This window comes from Molossus molossus, unplaced genomic scaffold (assembly GCF_014108415.1).
Source record: "Molossus molossus isolate mMolMol1 unplaced genomic scaffold, mMolMol1.p scaffold_m16_p_17, whole genome shotgun sequence".
NCBI classification, from domain to species: domain Eukaryota; kingdom Metazoa; phylum Chordata; class Mammalia; order Chiroptera; family Molossidae; genus Molossus; species Molossus molossus.
The window spans coordinates 23,382,299-23,405,386 of record NW_023425352.1 but is presented as its reverse complement, the minus strand read 5'-3'; the positions used below and the strand labels follow the sequence as shown (position 1 = coordinate 23,405,386).

The 23,088-nt window shown below is 50.2% G+C and overlaps 1 protein-coding gene across 7 annotated transcripts in view; it reads left to right on the top strand.

Annotated features, from left to right (window-relative positions):
• PAX2 (paired box 2) overlaps positions 1-23,088 on the top strand; it is an 89,059-nt gene that overhangs the window by 47,919 nt on the left and 18,052 nt on the right. For 5 of the 7 annotated variants that reach the window (XR_004959987.1, XM_036265060.1, XM_036265062.1 and 2 more), the window contains 2 exons: positions 18,701-18,876; positions 21,132-21,258. Coding sequence is in view for 6 of the 7 variants with exons in the window: in XM_036265060.1 (XP_036120953.1) it covers positions 18,701-18,876; positions 21,132-21,258 (303 nt within the window). In the remaining variant the exon portion in view is untranslated. Of the gene's footprint in view, positions 1-976; positions 1,046-18,700; positions 18,877-21,131; positions 21,259-23,088 lie in introns of all 7 variants that reach the window. The other 2 variants (XM_036265059.1, XM_036265061.1) reach the window with 1 other exon arrangement.

Sequence of the window (23,088 nt, the reverse complement as noted above, 5' to 3'; positions counted from 1 at the left end):
AAATGGTAACAGCACTCACTTCACAGGGACTGTGGAGAGGACCACACGAGGTCATGGATATAGTGTTGAGCCAATCCGTCTTGGAAGATGGGTCACTGTGTTTCTGGGGAGGAAGTCCTAATTGGCAGGTTTGTGTTTTGAGAGGAAATGAAGTCGTGTCAGGAAGAAACTTATTTGGGCAGAGCCACCCTTTTAAGTAGGGCAGCTAAGGCAGTGGGGGAAGACGTAAGCCCCCGTGTGTGATCGGGAGGATGTTTGTCCATCTCTGTTTACTCATTGGCTCTGAGGTTATCTAGTTGGGTCACATGTTCTCCCTCGGCATCCACAGGCATTTCAGTGGTGTGTAAGTATAGGGCCCCCTTCTTTCCTAACACAGAGGCATCCCTCCCTCTGCTGCTATGCATTCCCGTTCCCATGTGTAAGTTTATTTATTTACCTTGGAACATGTATGTTTGTTTATGGACATAGTTTATGAAAATGTGAGTATGTGTGTGCTTTTCTGCATTCTGAGCTCTTTGGGTGAAAGGGGACGTGGAGCACCATGTACTGGGCAGGCGTGTAGTCTTCTGGACGGTGTATATATTTGAAGAGATGATCAGGTTGAGCAGGTGCATGTCCACCAGTGCCAGTGAACAGGGAGAACTCAAGCCAGGCCTGAGTGCGTTAGTGTCCGTGGTCTTGAGGCACAGGTGTATATGTAGACTTTTGCCCAACGGGCCCCATAGGCATCACCCCGAATTCTGTTGGCAAATGCATGGGCTGTATTGAACCTGCCTCCTTGGGTGGCCTGGGGCTCAAGGCAAGGGAGACTGAGGCTGGGAGCACTTAAACCCTTAGGCTATATGGGAGTTGCCACTCAGCACCCTCGTACCCTTTGAAGAGGAGCCTGGTCTCCCAGTCTCAGGGTCTTGCCCCGTCTTCTACCTGACTGTCTTTCGGGATCTCTCAGTGTCTGTCTGTCTCTCATTTGCTCTAGTCGAGGTATACACTGATCCTGCCCACATTAGAGGAGGTGGAGGTTTGCATCTGGTCTGGACTTTAAGAGGTATGGGGGCCAGAGGGAACATGGTGTGGGGGTCAGGGGAAGAGCTGGGGGTGGCGGTTAGAGACTGCTAAGAGTGGGTTCCTAAAGGACAGTGAGCAGACGAGGAGGAAGTCATTCAAGTTTCCTCTGGGAAACCAAGAAGCTAACAGAATCTCAGGGCCTGGATCACTTCCTCCACGGGCCACTGCTGGGTTTGGGGGCTGAGACCCCAGTGGCCTGGAGGGTCAGGCACTCAGTGGAGGGGGGGCACTTTTTCCAGCCCTTGGAAAAACAAAGAGCAGATCAGGTAGTAAAACAAAAGCAAAGGAGACCTGGAAGCACCTGACAGCCCTAATTCATCACGGCCCAAGTTTTTTCCTGTGTTCCCATTATATTTGTTTGTAAAAGTGGAAATCAATTTTGAAGGTAATTTTCTGGAAAGAATGGAAGGGAGGTGGGAGGGCCGGATAAGGCAGAGATGGTAAAAGGAAAAATTTAGGCCAGGCACAGCCCAGGGGCAGCTCTTGGCAAGGTGAAAGAAAATTGCATATTCAATCTCCATCCATGAATCTCCCTCACTGCTGCCCGCCTCCTGCTTGAAAACAATGAAGGCTTTTTCCCAACGCTGGGCAGGGCCTCAGTATCAGCCTCACTTTAACTTCAGGGTCATTAATTCCCTGATTATTGAAGGAGAAGAGAGGGTTGCAGAATCGTCAATTCCAAAGACACCCCCCATGTGATCAGACCCTGGCTGGGGTGCGGTGGGGGGCAGCCAGGGTGGGGTGAGGTATTGTTTCAGAAGAGCAAAGGGGTGGGGAAGGAGGAAGTGGGGAGCCAACTGGACTGGGGGGAAGGAAGCCAGGAGGAGGGTGGAAGAAGGCAGTCATTACTGCATACCTCTGTTGTGTTGTTATTGCAAATTAAAAGTAGCATGTTCCACTCCACAGCTATCTTTGGGGAGGGAGGGGCACCGAGGGAGGTGGGGGATCTTATCATTGCTTCTTCAGCAGACCAGCCATGGTGTCACCGTGTGAGGTGACATTTGAATTTACAATTCCGCTGAGAAAAGCCATTAATTCACAAATTAACATTTCTCCCTCTCCCTCTCTCTTTAACACTCTCTCCCTCTCTCACATGGATGTGCAAGCAATTGAAAAGACAAAGGAAATAGCCTTAAGGAAGAGACTTTACTGCTAGTCTGTCTGTGCTGAGATTGCTCCCCCTGCTTCCAGATAGATAAACCAATTACCTGAGCAGCTCTGCTCCTGGCCGCCCGCGATCGCGATCGCCTCCTTTTGTAGGCTGCCTCCCCGGCCGGATTACACCCGGTGTATCTCATTAATGTAAACCAGGCATGCCCTGGCCACTGGTCCCTCTTCCCTGCTCTCCTGGAGGGGCAGCGGGAAGAGTGCTCGAGTCAGAAAGGCAGGCAAGGAGGACCCCAGGGAAGAGGAGAGGCTGTCCCTGCGGGCTGCCAGGCTCTGGGGTTTGTGCTGAAGGGGGAGGCCGAGGGGGAAGCCTGCAGGTGGGCACTCCCTGGTAGGCTTTCACGGGCGGACATTTAGAGACAGAAGCTGGAGCCAGAGCCTGACTCTGTCAGGCCCACAGTGTCCGTCCTCTGTGGCCTTTTGGTCCCGAGGCAGGGGGCTGGTAGAGGCAGGGAAGGATCTGAGCATTCCTTGTAAGGGAAGAGTTTAGGGAAGTTTCTCTGAGCACATACCATTTTGGTGGGCCAGGGTTCCGCCTGAAGGAGCTAGGAGGGGTGCCGAGGAGGACCCAGAAGGCATAGTGAGGTTGCCCTATGTTGGGTAAACAAAATGATTCCTTAACCTAAACCCAGCACTTGTGCACAGCTATTTGTGTTCACCACCTAATCCTTACACACACACACACACACACACACACACAGCCATCTGATTCCCTCTGTAGAGGCCCCACCCAGGAGTGTGGCGCTGGGGTGGCGTGTCCTCAGAGCTCTGGCATGAGCTTACATCATGGACAAGGAGCCGCAGAGCCTCTCTTTGCTTCCACTGTTCTCAGCCCCCGCCAGGCCCTGTCAGAAGACGTTATATTGGCAGAGGCAAGCCGAGCAGAGTTTGAGTTTCTCGAAGGACAGGTGCTCTGTGGATTATTGCCAGAATTCTATTATTTCACGCGCACTGTACTACCTAGTACAGGTCACAGACTGCCCCTCGTGAGGCAAGTCCTGGGAAAGTCCAGAAGCCAAATCTACAGGAAGGTAATCATCCGTCTAGACAAGTGCCTGAGTTTAACTGCATTCACAAAGCTCCACCTGCGCTCATTCTCCAACAAATATCCAAACCCTGGCTAATGTCCACTCTAGTGTAAGAAAGAGCGAGGGTTCAAAGGTCGGCATTCACTGAGACACCAAAAAATCCACTTACGAACACATATTCATTGTTATGATTATATCTTCCCAGTAACCTGGGGAATCAGGCTGTTCATACTGAGGGGGACTTTTTCTATCTTAGTTGGATTGCATATTTTAGACAAATGATGGCCTGGACAATGGTGGCCATGAGCCTGTTGAACACTGACCATGCCATTATACAGAGGTAGGTGTAGGGCATGTCGATGTTTTAGTAAGAACTTGACCTTGTCCGGTGCAACGTGGACTGACTTTTCTCTGTGGGGAAGGACCAGGGTTTAGCCATGGCAGTGTGCAGCTGACATGGGTGCATGAATCTGTACTTCAGTCAAATCATTAACCACCTCAGGCTCCTAACCAGTCTGTGCTGTTGTAGATAAAGAGTTGTATTTCCTTGAGGAAGTATGTTGCAATTTGGCACAAAAGAATTTTGTGTTTTTTTTTAATATAAAGTGCCAAAACATCAAAGTAGATGGACCCAAGCCCCAGGAGAGAATGCACAGATTAGCAGTAGAGGGCTGTATGCGCCCCTCCACCACTAGAAGTCGGGGTGGGTGCAACACAGAATCCCAGCTTTCTCAGCAAAGGCGTCTGTGTGTTCCTGGGCATGTGTATGCACACTCATCTTATCAGGCTGTCTTCAAATCCTAGTCTTCCACTTGGCAGCTAGCTTCCAGCCCTGCAGGTAGGCATCGTTCTCCTTCCCCCACGCTGCAGGGGCGCTGCAGGGGCACCAAGTGAGAAGTGAGAAATCCGCTGCCTCAGAGCTGCCCTTCTCCCCAGGCACAGGCTGTGGACAGGAGGGAGGGCCAGGCCCTGAGGCTGTCTCTCAGGCCTCCCTGGGCACCTCCTCTGCAGGCCAGTGGGTCGCTGAGAAGGGCAGGGGCCCCTCAGAGAAGGGTTTGGAGAGAAAGGAGGCTGGGGAGACCCAGGATCGCTGCCTGCAGAGGAGTGGGTTCTAGCAGCCTTCCGGACCATGGCAGGCTGCACGAGGAGCCCCAGGACTCCTCTCCTGCCTGCCTTCCTCAGGGCTGTGGTGGCTAGAAGGCTCTCCAGACCTTCCCCATTCTGCCCCGTGGAGGTGGAAAAGCAAGGAGGGTTGGGGGAGGGCTGGGAGATGATCACGAGCCTCAGAGCTGAGTTGTAGCAGAGCCAGTAATTCAAACCATCCTGACCCTTCAGTGAACCTGAACCTGCTGACCTTGACAGCACCAGACAAGGGAGGCCTCACAAACCTCAACCTTCGTGGAGGCCTCGCTTTCTTTCTCCCTTCCTTGGAGCCTTGTGGCCCGGCCTCCAGGTGGTGCCTAATTTGGCCATCCCCACAAAATGTCAGCATCCCTCCCTCCCTGAGGCACCTGCCTGCCTGCCTCAAAGTACCCTTTGTGCTCATCTCCACTGGAGACAAGTGCATGGGCATCTCGCGAGGCCCTTTCCAGAGCCGGGCCAAGGCTTTCTCCTTTAAACACAGCTTGTATACCTTGTTCATTCTCCTCCTGCCCCAGGCTCCACCTTTTTCAGGAGTACTAGCCATAAACTGTGTGTGTGCATGTGTGCATGCCTGTGTGTGTAGGGGGAGGTTTGGGTGCACTCGGGGGCTGGGATAAAATGTGATCGAGAGAGCAGACAGAGGAGGGAAGGAAAGCTGCCCCGGAACCCACACTAAAGTAAATGCAGTCTATGAAGTTTATGCTTTCCTCCCAGGGAGAGCTGGCTTCTGTCCAGCAGCCTCCCAGAGCCTGCCAAACAGCTCCTGAAGCAGAAAGTGCAGGCAGGACTACGGGCAAGCCAGTGCCGGGTAGATGCACAGACACACTGCACACACGTGCGCGCACGCACGCACACACATTCTTTCCCTCCCGCGCCTTCTCTCTCTCACTGGTTCATACAGATCTCCCTAGACCCCAGCAGACTTTAAAGAATGGATGGAGAGATGCAGACAGTGTGCTTGGTAGGAGTGCCTTCAGGAGTTCCGTCTCCTTTCCTCCCCACCCCCACCTCCATCCCCTTTGGCAGTGTGGCCAACCCAGACGCATGGGCAGTGTGGACACTGGGTGGACTGTTGTGGTGAGCTGGGCCGAGAGCAGGGTGGACCACTGGAGCACCCAGCTTGTGGAAGCCGCTCTGGGTGAGGGCCAGGGCAGGTGATCTTCGGGTGGGAAGACTTCAGGTGGCAAGTATGTGGTCATTTTTCTGATGCTGGGGATCCATTTTTCTCTGGCAGTTTGCCAGTGGTTCTCAACCTTCCTAATGCCGCGATCCTTTAATACAGTTCCTCATGTTGTGGTGACCCCCAACCATAAAATTATTTTCGTTGCTACTTCATAACTGTAATTTTGCTACTGTTATGTCTTAGGCGACCCCTGTGAAAGGGTCATTTGACCCCCAAAGGGGTCGCGACCCACAGGTTGAGAACCACTGGTTTAGACCAAGTAGGTACTTCACAGCTACTGAAGACAGTTGCTGGAGTCTCCTAAGGAGAAACAATGACAGATGGGGTTTTTTTTCTTCTGAAAATTCAAAGGAAATAAGTGATTGACAAGGTTGGGATATAGGAGCTCTTAGAGGGACTTATAAGCAAGCTGGAATATCTGCATTTCGAGATTCTTCTGGGCTTATGTGTGTGTGTTAACAGTATGCAAATAGGCCAGGATCCTTGATTTTAGAGGTTGTGTGGAGGAGAAAAATGACTGGAAAGAGCAGTGGTATGTAACAAAGGCCTTCGCTCCAGCCTGCTGGGTTGGCAACGCCTGATCTCTTGCCCCTGTGCTTCCGAGACATGCCTCTGCTGGGGCAGGCAGTGGGAGAACTCCATCCCCCCTCTTCCAGGGAACTTACTCCAGTTCTGCCAGGATCTGGGACAGAGGAGGACAACGGAGGTAGAGTCATCTGAAGGCACAGAGTAGAGAGAAGAGAGAAGGGAAAGTGAAGGATGAGCAGAAATTGTCGACCAGGGAGGCTACTCTGGGAAGCCAGGAGGTGGAAGGCATGGAGGGCATCAGAAATTGGCCAAGGATGGCTTTCGCCCTTTATCTCCCCTCTCTCCTTTCCCCTCCTTCCCTCCCCTTCCTTATCTCTGCCCTCTTCCCTCCACACATCTTTATTGGTTCCGGTAATAGCGCTGATTTGCATGTCAGGCAAAGCCTTGCTACACACACAAAAAGAAAATCCCAGCCTTGGCGGTGTGGCAGTGTCAGCTCTCGCTGTTGTTCGACAGTGTAAAATTAAATTAATAAAGCCCCCAACGCAGGAAAACATAACAGGAAATTAATGGCCTTTACTGTCGCTCTGATGCAGTCATTTGCAACCCTGCTTTCCGCACCAAAGACTTCATAAATGCAAGCAGTTTCTCTAAACAAGCATACTTAGAGCGGCCTGGTATGTAATTTTTCGCCTTGCTTGTGTCCTCTGAGCTAACAAAGCCCCCTTCCCTTCTGACTCCAGAGAGGTTTCCAACTGGTTCTGGCCCCAACTGGAGTCCAGCACCGGGCAGAAGACCCCAGCCCCTTGCAGAAAGCCCAGAGAGGACTGAAGAGGACTCAGGTCCCACACAGATAGACCCTCAGCCAGCTCTCCTTCCCCACCAGCACCAGTGAGCCTGAGCCCAGCCTCTGCCAGCAGCGAACGCTCTCAGGCAGGAAGGTTGATCACTCTGGGGCATTCACCCAAATCCAGCCAGTGCTCACTTCCCCTACCTGTTTGCTCCCTCCCACTGTGATGCCTCTGGCTTCCTCTCCTTCTCCCCCCAGTTGCACTTGCTCACCCTCCCTTACGGGTCACATATACTCAGGGTGATTGTGTTGCCAGTGGGTGCCCATGCACTTCCTTTCTACAGGTAAATTAGGGGTTTGGGATGGAAGGAACATTCAAAACAGGAAAACTATAAGTATACTTCTCTGGGGTTCTAGAGCACCCTCAAATCTCCCCCTTCTCTACTAGTTAGCTAGGAAACATGCGGGCCCTAAATGATCATCCAGGCCATCTCTCTGTCCTTGGGAAATTTTCCTATAAACCATTTCAGACTACTGAGAATCTGTGATCTTGCTTTGGCATATAAATACATGAAAATTTATACTGATCTCTCTGGGGAGCTTTGTATCAATGTAGACCCCAGTGTTGGGAGGTATGAAAGGAGCAAAGGCCCAGGAAATGGATCTCAAGGAACTTATAATCTATTGGGGGAGGCGGAGCTACCACGCATCAGACAATAAGCTGAACCATGTGGCTAAGTGTTCATTAGGAATCCAGAGAAATAGCTAGAAGAGCAAGAAGGAAATGGGACTTGAGCCTGGGAGTGGCTGGTTCAGGGATAACTGGCTTCCATGTGGAGGGAGGCCAGTAGCTGGGCTGAGAGTGGTGTCAAGGCAGAGTCTTAGATTCTTAAATGTTGTCATGTCTTATGGGCCACTCACATAGAACTCTCCCCTGCAGCAGTTCTGCCTGACAGGCCACAGCTTCTGCCTGGACATAGGACATGATTGGATAGTTGTCATTGTTAGAATTCAAATTTCTGGATGTGGGATCTATTTCCACTCCTTACTTGCTCTGGGACCTTTGGTTAGTTACATAATCTCTCTCAATCTCAGTTTCCTCATCTTTAAAATAGAGATAAGGTCATGAACCACCTAGAGTGTTTCTCCCTCCCTCCCTACCTCCCTTCCATTCCTTCTATCTGATTTCCTGAGCACCTGCAAAAACAATGAGCTGAGCCCTGAGTGGATTTCAGTTTTCTCACATGATGTGGTCCCTGCACTTGCGGGAGGTCCCTAAACCATCCTGGTTACCCATCTCTGAATTCATTCTTGACAGTTATAGTCCTTCTTAAATAAACACTAAACTTTAGAGACAGTCTAGCCAATGCCAAGTACAGTAGAACCATTGCCAGTCTCCATCTGGAGATTCTACATCCATAATGTAGCCTCAGATTACATTCGATTTTTTTTAGCAACCGTGTCAGACTGAAGCTCGTATTGAGTTCGTGGTCAACTAAAACCTCGAGATCTTTTTCACATCAATTGCTATCAAGCCAGTCTACCCCATTCTGCACTTGTGTAATTGATTTTTTTAACCTAAACATAGGGCATTCCATTTATCCCTGTTGAATTTCATCTTGTTGGTTTGGACTCTTAATTCCACCTGATTAAGATTATACAGAAGTTTTCTATATCATCACCCTAGTAGTTTTTCTTTTCTTTTTTTTTTTTTAAGAGTTCTTTTCCTTTCAAATAAAGGAGAGCCAACCTGTCTCACCAGTGGAGACCTCCCTGCTGGTTGTGATCAGTGAATGTTTTAGGTACAAATGAGTCCATTGCACTTTTCTTCATCTTGCCATCAAGTTAGGAAGGAGATTATTTGTGAAAAGTTAACAGTCACTACATTCAGAGCATTTCTTTAATCAGTCCATAAAAAATCCAATTGAGGTCGATGCACAGATTGAGGCCTGCTATGTCTGAAGCATGGCAAAACTGATTTACTGAGGTAATAGGATGCAGTCCATGACCTCAAGAAGCTTTTAATCTAATAGGGAGATAGATATGCACGTCATTATATGAGCATAATGTGATAGGTGCCATAATCAAGATATGAAGTGCTATGGTGACTGTTTTTAAAAGAGGGGCAGTTGCTTCCAACCAGGACAATCGAGGAAGTCTTAGTGGGGATGGCATTTGATCTAAACGCTGATATCTACTGAACACACCACAACTTATTCTTGGTGAATGCATGCAGGCTCCAGGGTATCACTGTTTTCTTCTCTAGTGCCCACAAATTAACTTTATAATAATTTCTTCTAAAAGATTTCCAGACCCCAATATTAAATTTATTGGAATGTTATTTGCATAAACTTACCCACTCACCCATCCCATTTATTTTTGCAAGGGAGGGTGGCGTTAGGCTTTGTCACTGCCTCATTTTTTCATTGTGGCTTCTCTAGGATTATCAACAAAAATTCTAGAATCCTATCAGCCGTTTCCCCTCAGGGTCCTGCTATATAAATGACCTGGGCCTGGGAAAATTAACTGATTGGAAATGGTTAGGAGCACCTGTCTGGCCTCCTCCTGACCTGGGCAACTCCTGCTGGTCCCATTTGGAAGAGTCTTTTCTTTGGTGAAGAAGTTCTGCCTTCTCTCTTTTCTCTCAGTATTACCTCCTCCTCCCCAACACTGAACCTAAACCTGCCTTCCTTTTTGTTCTTTGTCCAAACAGAGCTACCATGACCCTTTTTTGTTGTCTCAGCTTGTTCTGAGCTTTTGTCTTTCTGACAGGCTTATGCTAGTCTCATATCCATCCTTGGTTATGGTCCCCTCCTTCCATCTGTTGTATGTCTTTTACAAGAGGAAAAAAATAAGTTTGTCTGATAATAAGTGCCATACATGCTCACTGTAAAATATTTGGAAGATACGGTAAAATTTTTTTTAAATCACCCATAATCTCATCATCAAGAGATAACCACTGTTGGAATTTGCTATTCTGTTATAGTCTTTTTTTTTTTCTGTGCATGTATAATTTTATATATACAATTTTTTATCAAAATTGGAATGATATTGTATATACAGCTTGTCTTGCTATTTTCACTTAACATAATATAGAACCATTTTCACATATCATTAAATATTCTTTGAAAACATGATTTTTTAATGGCCGCATAATCTTCCACTATTCGGTGTACATGTCCTTTAAAAATCTAGGCTCATCATATTTTAAAGCTTATTCGTGTGCAACAACAATGATTTTTCCTTAAATGTCCTTCTCTTTCCACCCCTCCCCCACTCTCACTCCCTCTACTTTGTCAGGTTGATTCTCTGAGCTTGCAGAAGCAGAATTTCATTTCTAGAACATCCACTCCTTATGGAGTTATTGTGTTCCCTTCTAGAATCTCTTGCCATGGGGTCACACGACCACTCTTTCCCTCAAACACATAGCAATTCGCTTTCCTCAACTGGATTTTGTCCAACACCTCCTTCCTTTGGTACTGTCAACTCTAGACATGGTTGTTTTCTCCCCAAATCCCTATCACTTCCCTTTTATCAGTTTTTCTTTCTTGGTCAACATTAAGCAGCCTGGAATAGTGGAAAGGGTTCTGGACTGAGGACCTCACTTCCCAGCCTAATGATGAGTAGCTGTGTGACATGGGAAAACTACTTAACCTTTCTGAGTCTCTTTTTTTCAATCGCTAAGAGAGGATGGAATTAAACGATCTTGATACTTTCCAGCTGTAAAATATGGTGATACTGAATCCAGAGTAGCAATTCCCTGTATTGCTTCTTTTTTCTTCTAAAAGATAAATGTTGAACAAGGCAAGTTAAGAATCTATCAACCTTTGCTTTTGGAATTCTATTTGACAAATCAGTCAACACTTTTTATCACTTATTATGTGTCAGGCCCAGTGCTAGGTTTATAAAGATAAAAAAGATGTGTCCCTGTCTTCAAATGGGAATAATAATAGAAGCTCCCTGCTTGAGTTCTGGTGAAAATTAAATGAGTTAATATATGCAAAATTCTGAGGTAGGTGCCTAATATATAATAAGCAGTTAATGTTAGCTGCTGTTATTGTAAGGATTAAATCAGTATGTACGTTAAGCAGAGTGTCTGGCACTATAATGGGAACTGGATCGATTTTACTTGTTATTGTTATTTCTACAATAGCAGTTTGGATAGATGGCTACTGGAACACAGAGAAAGGAGAAAGTCATACTGCTGAGGGGGAGCTAGCAACCCTCTGGTGTACATCTGAGGAAACTCAATCCAGAAGAGCTCACGGGACTTGGCCAAGGTCATATAGCACATGAGCGACAAAATTAGGAGTTCAACTCAAGAGATGTCACTACCAGTCCAGTGTTAAGTTAGGGTCACTAAAGCAGTTAGTGTCCCCAGAGGTGTGCACAGGAAGAGAGATCAGGCAGGCCAGGCACCCACACCCCAACTTTTCACACTACCATGAACTCACTGAGCGCCTGGAAGCTGGGCTTGGTCAAAGGTTTCCAGGGCTGGAAGACTTACCAGAACCTTGTCTTTGGGCCAGATTTCCAAGGGCTGATTTGTGCCCTCCTCTTCAGCTTGGCTTGGGTTTCCTGGCAAGGGCAGTCTCACAGATTGCCCGGTTTAAGAACGGGAGGCAGTGGGATATGTCACCCCAGCTCCTTGGACAGGCCGGGTCTTCACAGCACATCCTGCAGCCCAGCCCCTTCCTAGCACATTGCAGCATCGCTTTTGTCCTCTCCTCCATTTCCTGTCCGTTTCTCCTTTCTGCCATGCTTTCCCTGTCCTCTCTCCCTCCCTTCTCCCCATCCCCCTTTTCCTGTCCTCTGCCCTTCTCTTCTCATTCTCTCACACTCTTTTTGTTTCTCCTTCCCTCTCCCCTGTGCCTCCTCCCTACCCCATTCCATTCATCCTTGCTCTTCTCCCAATCTGGAAAGCAGCCCCATTCCTGGTCCCAAACCCACACCCCCTCTTCTCAATCAGATGGGAGGGCCAGGGTGGCAGCCCAGACCTTCCCGTCCTGCTGCTGTGGGGGTGGGGCTGGGGCTGCACAGGCGGACTGCCCTGAATGACAAGCGGGAATATTGATCGCATTCTGAACTCAGCCCAGCCGATAGAAGGTAATTAATGACTCCATTTGCCTCAGTACCAGGAGAACAATTGAGTTTGAAACTGCAACAACTGGCAGCTGGGGAGACTGGGGGTGGCCTGGGGGTGAACCCCTCAGAGGGAGAAAGGATGTTAGAGGAGCTAAGGTGTAGAGAGGGGGGGGGCAGAGGCCATAGGTCAGAATGGTATGGAGCAAATGTCTGCCCAGAGCCCCACCCCCAACCACAGCTGGCCTTGACCCCTCCTGCTACCCCCAGCCCCCAAGCCTGAAGCTCATCACCCACTGTTCCCACTTCCTCGTACTTTTCTCTTTTCTTCCTGTATCACTTTTTCAGGTCATTTTCTGACTGCAGGTGAAGTAAGACTTACTTTCCCCAAGACTGTTTCCTGTCAGCAGTGTGGGCTTGCACATGCTTTTAACTCTCCCTGAGCTTGTTTCCTCTTGTGTGAAGTTGAACTGACAGTATCTCTTTTGCAAGTGTTCTGTGAGGATTGGAGAGACCGTGTGGAAAGCACCTTGAGCCTGCCTAGTACATAGTTAGTGCTCAATAAATGATGGTAATGATACTCTTTGACAAAGAAGGCAAATTTGATAGTGTTGAGCAAATAATTTTGCCCCCCATCCAAAAATGAGAATAATAATAATTACCTTGTAAAGTTAAATGTATTTCATGAGTGGATGCGGAAGCCCTAATGTTGTCAGTTTCCCCATTGACAGGTAGATATTTGTGTTTGTTCTTGGAAAACTGAAATTAGTATACTTCTTTACTAAACTCTAAAACAGTTCCCTCAAATGCTTAACTCTTACTTCCCCCATTGGCAGCCCCCTTTCATCCCATCTTAATCTGTAGACTTTGATAACCTTGGCACTTTCTGACCAAGGAAATGACATTATTGCATTCTGTCTGTTACCATCGCCCCGCCTACCTTTTGCTCAGCGCACGAGACTTTCTCTTGTCCCTTGGGAAATTTGGGTGTAATGTCCACATATGAGGAAGACAGAGCACTTCTGTTTTATTCCTTGTCCCTAGCCCTCATCCCTTAGACATGGTATTCAGGGACTGCCCCCTCTCCAAGCTGCTGAGACCGCACTGGACAACCTTATTTATGATTAGCCAGAGAGAGGTTTCTGGTCTGGGGTCAGAGAGGTGGGAGGTAGAGAGCTCTGCTCCCAGGAAGCCCAAGAATAGATGGGGTGTGACAAGGCTAAGTGAATGAGGAGATGAGATCTGTTTATTGAGGAGTAACAGAATAGTATTAGTGATTTTAGAAGTAGTGCAGGCTTACTGTACAAAGCTTGGATGATATGGAAAAACTTAAATGAGAAGAGTGAGGGGGTGGCTCTCCTTTCAGTCAGGATGATCTTTGGTTTTGCAGTTCACTTTGTTTGCGTGGAGATTGGAGCTGATGATGATGCTCACTGGTTCAGCCACGTCTGGAGCACCTTCCCTGTACCAGGCTCCCTGGCAGATATGCCCTTGAGCAAGTCACTTACTCTCATTTAATCTCATCTCCTTTTCTCTGAGCCTCAACTTCCTATCCAGTAAAAAGGGGATTATAATCCTCACCTACCTTGGAGAGTGGTTGGGAAACCCAAATAACCTAAGGTCTTTGAAACTTTTTTGTTAACTGCTAAGCAAATATGAAGTGGTTTGAGAAGACAGCGTGAACTTTTGTTCCCCTTGAAAGAATACTATACGTCAAAGTTTTAACTCAGCAGTTTGTTTAATTAATTTATTTATATCTGCCTTGTTCCAGAAAGGACTGTGGTGGCCCACTCTCCTGGAGAGTGCTCAGGCTGCAGTGAACAAAGGTCCCAGAATGGGCTGCAGTCCTGAGAGTCTACTTTGCTTGCGTGAGCTTGGGTTTATCAGCTCCTCTCCCCCACCTCACTGACCACCCCACTAGTTTTCATTGCTGTAAAATGAGGGCTTTGAACCAGGTGTCCCCTAATCACTCTGGGCACAGTCTGTGCTCAGCCAGCTCAGGGGCCACAGGCTGCAGCCTCCGTGTAGGCAGGATGCAAGGCAGAGAAGTAGGGATGCTGGGAATGAAACCATGTCCCGGATGGGGCCGAGTGGCCCTCAGCTGGGCCTGGGTCTGGCACCCAGGCAGCAGAGTGAAGTGATATAGAGGGCAGGCTCTGGAATCAGATGGACCTGAATTCAAATCCTGACTGCCATTTACCAGCTGCATGGCCTTGGATAAGCTACTTCAGTCTCTCTGCCTCATTTTCCTTATCTTTAAAATAGGTATCATAGTATTTACCTTCCAGGGTTGTTGGGGGGATTAAATGAGCTGTGTCAAGTTCAACAATAGCATGAAATAAGCTCTTGGTGCTACGAACTGCTAATGGATGGTGGCTGGGCAGGGGACAGCAGAACAAGGCTGAATCAGCCACGTTTGGGGACTGACAAGCACACGGTGCCTTTCTCGCTCTGTGGGGTCTTACTAACCCTACAGCAACCACCTTTTCCAGCCTGTCTAAACACTTGGCCTGAGACTGGGAAAAGCTATTGGAAATCAGAACTATTCCATAAAGCTCAGGACATATGGCCACTGTACTCCAGGCCTCTTCTTAGAGTCTGGATGAGGGGTGGGCTTCTTATCCCATTAGGGTGAAGGCTGCAGGCCTCCTCTCATCATTTAGGAAAGGCTTTCCCTGGAACCAGCTCCCACCACGGGCAAATAGACTCATTTTTTCCCCACCCTGCTCTGTGTGACCAGGGCCTTGGTATGGGAAGTCCTCTCTTACCTGTTTTGAACGGCAGTTCTGCAGCTCCAAGGTTAAGTTCTGTTTTTAATTGGGAATACAGGGTTCTCTGTCCCTTGGGTAGAGGCACTGTAGGTGGGCAGGATGGTGTTGATGAGAGCAGCAAGGGCTTCGTGGACCAGAGTCGATGGTGCCAGAAGCTAACAAGTTGTGTGGCTGAGTGAAAAGGGGTATCAGTCTGCTCAGGGTCTCTGATAACTAGGGATGTGAGGGACTTGCCTTACAAGTGACTGAGTGTCCTAGGGTGCCAAGCCAGTTTAGAGACCTACTGCCAGGGGTCTGGCTTAAATGCTCCCCAGGAGAGCTTCATTCATTTATTCAGTCATTCATTGAGTACCAACCGTATGCCCAACTCTGTGCCCGGCACTAGAGCTCCAGAGATGCCCTGGTCATGGTCCCTGGCCACAGGTGCCCACAAGAGGAAGGATGCTATCTAATTACTCACACCCTTTCCTTCCCTGCCCACTCTGGAGCATAGATCAAGGCCCACTTCTGCCTCCTCCTCTATTTTAGCCCAGCTCTGCCAAAAACCAATTCAGTACCTGGGCCTAGCAGCCGTGTCACAGCCAAGTTCCACCCTCTCTCGTGCTGTCACCTCTGAGCCTGGCCTTGGGGAATCCCACTCTGAGCTCATTCTCTCCATTCTCCTGAGGAGGTCCCTCCAAGTGGTTGGCACTGATAGCCGCTTCATTTTCTCTTCCCGTTCTGTTGTTTTCTTCCATGTTCTTTTGTCTTTTCTGCTCCTCCTCTACTCTCTTCTCCTGTTCCTCCTCCTTCTGCTACCCTCTTTGAGGCCCTGGGCTGCCCTCGTTAGCGGGATACCCAGGCTTATGGGGAAGCACAGCCGGTGCTGTGGCAAGTGCCTTCACCCCAGCCAGCGCTGCCCGAGGCTCCTAGCGTGGGAAGCATCCCTTTCGTCCTCTCTTTCTGCCCTTCCTCAGGCACCTCCCAACCTCTTTCCTCACTCCCCTCCACCCTTTCTCCTTACCCTCCTTCCTCTCTTCCTTCTCTGGCTAAAGGAAAGGTGCCTGACCGTTCTCCGGAGGGAGAGCCTATGGGCCCTTCGGCTAGTTTTGGAGGCTGCCCCCCTGCCCAGCAGTCATGCCACTGCCCTCTCCCTACCCCTGTGGCTCTCCTCCGATTCCCCAGAACTTCCCTTGTGCTCCTTCGTGTTTGTTATCACCGCTGCCTTCCCCCCATCACCTTCCTTCTCCCGTGGGGAGTCTCCTCGAGCCTCCAGCGGCCTCTCTTGGGGGTTCTCTACATGCTTTCATCACACCAGTTTGCTTTGCAGCTCCTCCAACACCTTCTTTCTCCTTCTCTCCCCCACCCCTGCCTTCCCTCTTCTCCCCTGTCCCCGCCTCCCACTGCCACCTCTGCCAGTAGCAAGCTTTCTTTTGCCTTTCCTTCTCCCTCCCCATTTCTCTCCATTGCTGCCTCTGTAACCTGTCTTATCACCAGGGTCCAAGTATACAAAAAAATAAATAAATAAAAAGGTCAGTGAGTGGAGGGAGCAGCAATAACCCCTAAAACAGTACTATCAGTGGAACATGATTGATCAATTGAATTCCATAGCGGCTGAAAAATGTGGGATTAAGTAGTGTATTATACGCACAATGAGTTGAGGCATGATGTTCATTTCAAGTTCATTTCGCCGGCCTCTGCCACCAGATCAGGCAATCAATAGGGGCAGCAGATATCATATATCACCTCTCTGCGGGCTGGGGAGAGAGCGCCATAATCTCTCGCAAATTTAGAGTGACAGATTTGTCAAGATCTGAAGGGCCCCCGAATAAATGAAGGAAAAGAGACTCCTCCAGCCAGTGACCTGAGGACAAAGCTTCAGTTCAGCCCCTACACACACACACACACACACACACACACACACACACACACGAGCTTAGTCAAGCCACACACAGGCATATTTACAAATCTACACAGAGACATGTATGAGTCTCGCCACACACATGCACACATTCATGCACACAGTGTGTGAGCACCTTCTCACAGGCACATGCACACTTTACCCCCAGGACGCACTGGTGACACTACAACAACCACACATGAAGAAGACATTCTCACTGCCTCCTCAGCCCTGACAACCAGGCCTCCCGAAAAGGTAGCGGGACCCCTGCAAGGGAGAATTAGACCCAGTGAAACATGCAGATAGCCACAAGGGTGGAATTAGGATGATGGCACATCCTTGAAAGAGAAGCGGGCCTCACGCTCCCCATGCAATCACACACGTCACACACACCTTTTCAGAAAAGTCTTCACCCTGTCACTGACACACCCAGACACTTATTTATGTGGATGTTTATACGTGTAGAAATGCCTCTACCCAGAGAATACTCACACAAAAGGGAGATATAAATACGCTACACCCTAACTCATAGAGAGAAAGGCGTGCACCCTCTCCGACAGACAGTCATTGCGGAGGCTGACACAGAAAAAAACACAACCACCAAGTTTTGTGTCCATAGGAACAGAGGGCACATAGAAATGCCATTGAGGTTGTCCCTGTGTCTGTCTGTCCCCCTCAGACTCAATCCTGGTTTTTGTTTCTCTCGCTCTTTCTCTCTTTCTCTGCCGGCCCCCGCACTTTCTTTGTTTTTCCACCCCCTCCAGAATAAAGTGGAGGGAAGACAGGAGGTTCCATTAAGGAAACAGACCCCCATGCTCTGTCTGAGAGGACAGCGAGAGAGCATAGGGTGGCTGCAGGTTGAGGTTAATCAATATGTAATATTTTCTATGTTCTCCCGAATGATACTGTATGGTGTTACTGTATATAATGCAATATTGATTATATCATATCGTATAATCACCTATAAACTGATATATATAACAGTCCCGGAGGATCACCCTGGGGCTTCCAACATGGGCTGGCCGAAGGCCCAAGGCTCCCAGCTGGTTTTGGCCGAGCTGTGGCTGGGGAGGACTCAGCTTTGGTGCAGGGGAATTGCAGGGTGGGGCTCAGGGAGAGGTAGCAGAGTTGGCACTTGGCCCACTGTATACTCTGAACACTCCCGTGCACCTGATGTGGGAGGGCAGGGACAGGAAGCAGGGGGAGCAGAATGCTGAGAAAGCCTGCGTAGGGCAGGATGTGGACGGAGTTGGCCTGCGGCCGCAGGGAGCAAACACTAATGTGGCACCCCTGTGGCCTTTCCTTTGTGGAGCAAGTCTCAGCTCCCTGTGGAGACTCACAGGAGGAATAAAGTGGCCAAGGAACTGGCCTCTGATAGAGGCCTTACCAGAGTCCAGGTCAGGGACAGAAGCCGAACTGGGTGGCCTGGGCACAACAGCATCCACAAAGACTCTGTCTTCAGTCTCTGTCCAACTTAGCATTTTACTGCTCACCTGCCACCTGCTGTCCTCCTGCTCTGGTCTCAGTCCTGGCCCAAAGCAAGTAAAGTGCCTTAGCTTGGCTTCAAGTACCTCCTCCCTCAGTGGTGAAGTTAATTACTTCACCCAGTCTCCATGTTACACTCAGCCTCGGAGATTTGATGATTTTCCACCCTTGGAGTCAGTGGAACTGAAATTCATCTCAGAGCCAAGTTCAATTCTCCACAGGCTGGGTAATGCCCATGCTAGACACCTAGCTCCTCCACCAGGCTGATCCAGGCCAGGGGACAGAGGTTCAGGGGAGACGGCCCTCTGGCTCCACCTCTGTCTAGTCCTTCTGGCCCCCCGTACTGGGACAACTTTCCTGTCTCTTCCCAGCTCCTTCAGAGGCTCTGGCTTCTTCAGCCAGATCTCTGAGGCATGGCCAGCCCTGGGCCAGTCCCTCCAGCCTCAAAGCTGGGAGTGAGGGGTCCCAACAGGGGTGCGAAGCCCTAGGGACCAAGCCAGGTGGCCCCCTTTACCCACTGCACTACTCTGTGCCTCTACTGGCCTGTACTGATGCCTGGAGTGTGCATGTGTCCCCTAGATGTGTCCGAGGGCTCAGTCCCCAATGGAGATTCCCAGAGTGGCGTGGACAGTTTGCGGAAGCACTTGCGAGCTGACACCTTCACCCAGCAGCAGCTGGAAGCTTTGGATCGGGTCTTTGAGCGTCCTTCGTACCCTGACGTCTTCCAGGCATCAGAGCACATCAAATCAGAACAGGTGAGGAAGGTGCTTTCTGGGTGCAGAAGTGGAAAGGAACTGGGCAGAACAAGTGTCTGGAGAGCATGCACAGGGATCAGCCATGCATACACCCAGCATTGTATGTGCTACTTACGGTTGCACCGTCTGTGGGCCTTGTGAACAGGTTCACACAGGACATTAAAGTAGAGTTAGGACAAGTCATTACGGTATATGGTAGTGAGAAATGACGAGTTCTGGCTGTGAGTATGACTTTGATTAAGTCTTACCCCTTTCAGAGACTCAGTTTCCCGGTCTATAGAATGAAGGGCTTGGATGTATGGTCTGACAGATACCTTCTGGCCCTGTCTTTCTCTGCTCCTGGCCTGGAATACTCAGGAACTTTCTTTGGCCATGTCCCTTGCCTGAATTGCCCCAGAACCCTACAGAAGGTCTACGCAAGCCATGGCACTCTTCTTGCCCGGCTGTGCCTGACTCTTGCTCCCCAATCCAGCTGTCCAGTGTGACCCCAGGCAGGTTGACAGCCTACCCCTCAGAGCCAATACTTCCTGCAGATGCAGAACAGCCCAGAGCATATAGGATGGGATGCAGCCCACAGCATACCCGCACAGTACACAATGTAGACACACATCTGCTAACGTCTCACATGTACCCGTGTACACATGTTTACACACCACCACCACCCATGGGCTCCCTCCTCCCACAGCCCACAGTACTCCCAGTATTCCCCCCACCAGCTCAGCACCCTTCCGCCCCACTTCCACCCACACCTCGGTGTAGCCCACAGTGCACATGCTCAAACACGGGAGCACACACTCATTCCTCCCACACCTGCAACCCACACCAGGCCCACAACTACAGTACCACACACTCTGCTGCACTTGCACACACACACAGAGCATGCACACACACAGTGCACACACACACGCGCGCCCCAGCACACAAGCACACGTGCACCAGCACAGCCCCGCCGGCTCCACACAGCACAATTCCGCTGTAGGACTCCAACAACTCGCAGCCACTCGCCTTTCTCCCCGCCCGTCCTTTTATCCCATAAGCTGTTTGTCTTCATAAAACAAAAATCAAAAGTCTTTTTAAGGTGCCCTGAGCCATAAACCAACAAAGGAGGAGCTGGCCGAGGCAGGAGGCTCAGTGCACCCTCCCTGAGTCCCCGGCTGTATTACAATGAATAACCTTTATTTACTTTCATTAGACTATTAAACACCAGCACAGTCATTTTTCCCCCTGAAACTCGGAGCAGGGCCCATAAAGCAAATCCGAAGCCTAATTGAGTTCATTTTAATTTCTCTCCGATCACAGCGAATTACTCTGGTGATAAATCAGGGGGCAGCTTCACCCCCAGTAGAAGGCCTAATTTGCAGCTAATTACAAAACTGATTTCTACAGGAAGATCAATACGAGAAGGAATTGGAAATGACGAGGCAATCCCGTCCAGCCGGGGAGGGGAGGGGGTCCTCTGGGGGGGCCAGGAAGCGGAAGGGGAAAAAAACGAACCCGAAAGAGCAGAAAATCAGTTTTAATTTAACGTAATATTAATCAGAGCAACTTTTCCTGCTTTGTGCGGGCTCCTGGCCTGCCCAGCTCTGGGGTCTGGCTTGGCGGTGGCTGCAATAAAAAGGCAATTACCCGAGTGTTTCGGGCAGGACACCCTTTCAGAGTCAATGACTGGCCCCCTCCCACCCTTCTGTTAGCCATGTGGACTCTCCCCCTCCCCAATTTCATACCCCAGTGCACCGGCAGAGAGCTAGGGGCCCATGGGGCTGTCTTTGTTTGTTTTTAAAAAAGGGGCGCCAGCACCCGATCAGCCGGCCCAGCAGTGCCAGGCTGGAGGCCCCACTAGGCCCTTCCCCCAGCTACTGCTGCTGCCATCATGTCATGGTCTGCCCCTCCTCCCCAAAGCTTCCCACCCCAGGGGGACCTTAAAACACCCCCTTGCCTCTCAGCAGGGGATCCTCAGTGCTATACTCCACCCTTGGGCCGTCTTAGGAAGAGCTTCTACAGCAATGTAAAGGGTGCTGGCATAACAACTGATAATGTATAGGCTGCACCTCAGCTTCACAAAGTCAGGTCCGCATCTGCCCACACAAAACTCTGGTCATTCTCCAGCCCACCCCCCACTCTCCCTCCCTCTGCCTGGCCATCTCCTTCCACCCCATCTGGGAGGGCTCCCCGGTCCTCCTCCCCATCTGCACACTGAGCCCTTTCTCCACATGTGTGCATCAATAGAGAGCTGTCGCTTTTCTCTCTCCTCCCAGGGGAACGAGTACTCCCTCCCAGCCCTGACCCCTGGGCTTGATGAAGTCAAGTCGAGTCTATCTGCACCCACCAACCCCGAGCTGGGCAGCAACGTGTCAGGCACGCAGACATACCCCGTTGTGACCGGTAAGAGGGCTTCCAAGGGGGTGGGGGCATGGCTTTCAGTGGGAGCACCTCAGCTCCTGCCGTCTGGGGCCCAATGTGACAAGTGGGCTCCATGCCATATCTGCAGAGAGAGTGAGTCTCCAGAAACCAGGGTGCTTCCTGAACAGATGTGTGCAGAGGTGTGGATGAAAAATTGTGGTCAGGGTCTCCGTGTGCTTCCACCTGGAAAGGGGGCTCTTGCTGGCTCTTTCTGCCCATCCTCTTGCCCCCCTCTTTGCCTTTTTTCTTGCCTCCACCAACGTGCCCAGAATTATAAGCCTCTTACTAGGACTTGTGCAGGAGAAGGCAGAGGTTAACTAGTCCAGACTAGCAAGAAGCTGGAGCATCAGTGTCTAGGGTTCAGCCTCCATGGTCTTATGTCCCCAAGCTTGTTGGGAACCTGCTTTCCTCTCCCTCTGAGCAGCCTGGGTTGCTGTGGCTTAGGGCTTTGGGACATGACATCCAGCACGGTGGTTACAGAAAAGCACAACTATCCTAGCCCTTCTCCGGCTTCCCAGAGAAGTCACAGACACCAAGGCTTGATTTCAAGGCCAGGCAGGGTGGGGCCTGTCCCACAGTCAAATGCAGGGGCACATAACCCAGGTACTTCCCATGAACTAGGAGCAGCAGAGGCAGCTGGCGTGAAAGAAGGCTGAGATGTGGCGCAGTGAAGGGCCCAGCCCACGAAGCTCTAGGCCTCAGTGCTACTGGCTGTGGAAGGTGCCTGGCATTGCAGAAGGGTTTCCAGGCCAGGAAAGTGCCCAAGTGGGAGAGACACACATTGAGGTGTTATTAAAATTCACCTAATTATTCTGGAGACACTAAAAGCAATGTGCCGTTTGTTCCTTGGGAGACAGAATGATTGAGAAGGGTCTCGGTGGGGATTGGGAGACACTGAGGCGTTACCTGCCGAGCAAGGCGAGCAGAGGCGGCCTGGGGACCTGCCCAGGCGGCGAGCATCCAGCATCACAGCCAGTGGCAAAGACCAGAAGCAGGCCTGGCCCCACTCACTGTAAGGCAGGGCCCTGGTTCTGACTTGGAGCTGATCTGAGTATGGCTCAGGCCTGGGATGGGCAGCACATGGCCACCCAGCTGCCACCTGGGGTTTGTTATTAGGTTTCCCAGTTCTCCCTAAGGGGTGTCCTGGTACAACTGTTTCCAGCCTGGATAGTGTTGAGCTCTTTGGCTAGACAACCAGAGGTTGAGTTCTGGAAGTGTCAGAGAACTGTACGGTCAGGCTTTTGGGAGTGACAGTCTTTGCTGGATCAGGACACATTATCAGCTGACTCTTGGCATGAGCTCTTCGTAGCTCAATTTGGAAGCTATCTGAGCTGCTGGGTATTCTGACCCAAGGCAGAGAGATGGCCCAGGCCAGGCCCCCTTTCTCCTTCCTGATCTGCTGAGAGTTACAGTGGTCACTTCCCTAGGCAACTGGTGAAAGAGACCCCAGGAGACTTTTCTCCAATCCCAGCTGTGCTTCCCTGGGCCCAGGGCCACAGTCCTGAAGGCAGGTGCTTCCTAGGCTGGAGAGATGGAATCTGGGGGCAGGGTTCCTGCTGCAGGAAAACTCAGGCTGGTGCAGAAAAGTCCCTCCACCTTGAGCCTCCCCCACCCGCCTCCCCCCCATGGCCCTGGAACGGTCCCAGCTCAGCCTGGGAACATCTCCGGCTGATCCATCTGGATCCAAGTGTGAGAAAAGTTCATTTCAGACCCAGCTTGACATTCCCAGGTGGCAAGTTAGCACTAACATCTCAATCTGTATGCGACATTTCAATCAAGCGAGGAGTAACAAAAGCAGAACCATTAACATTC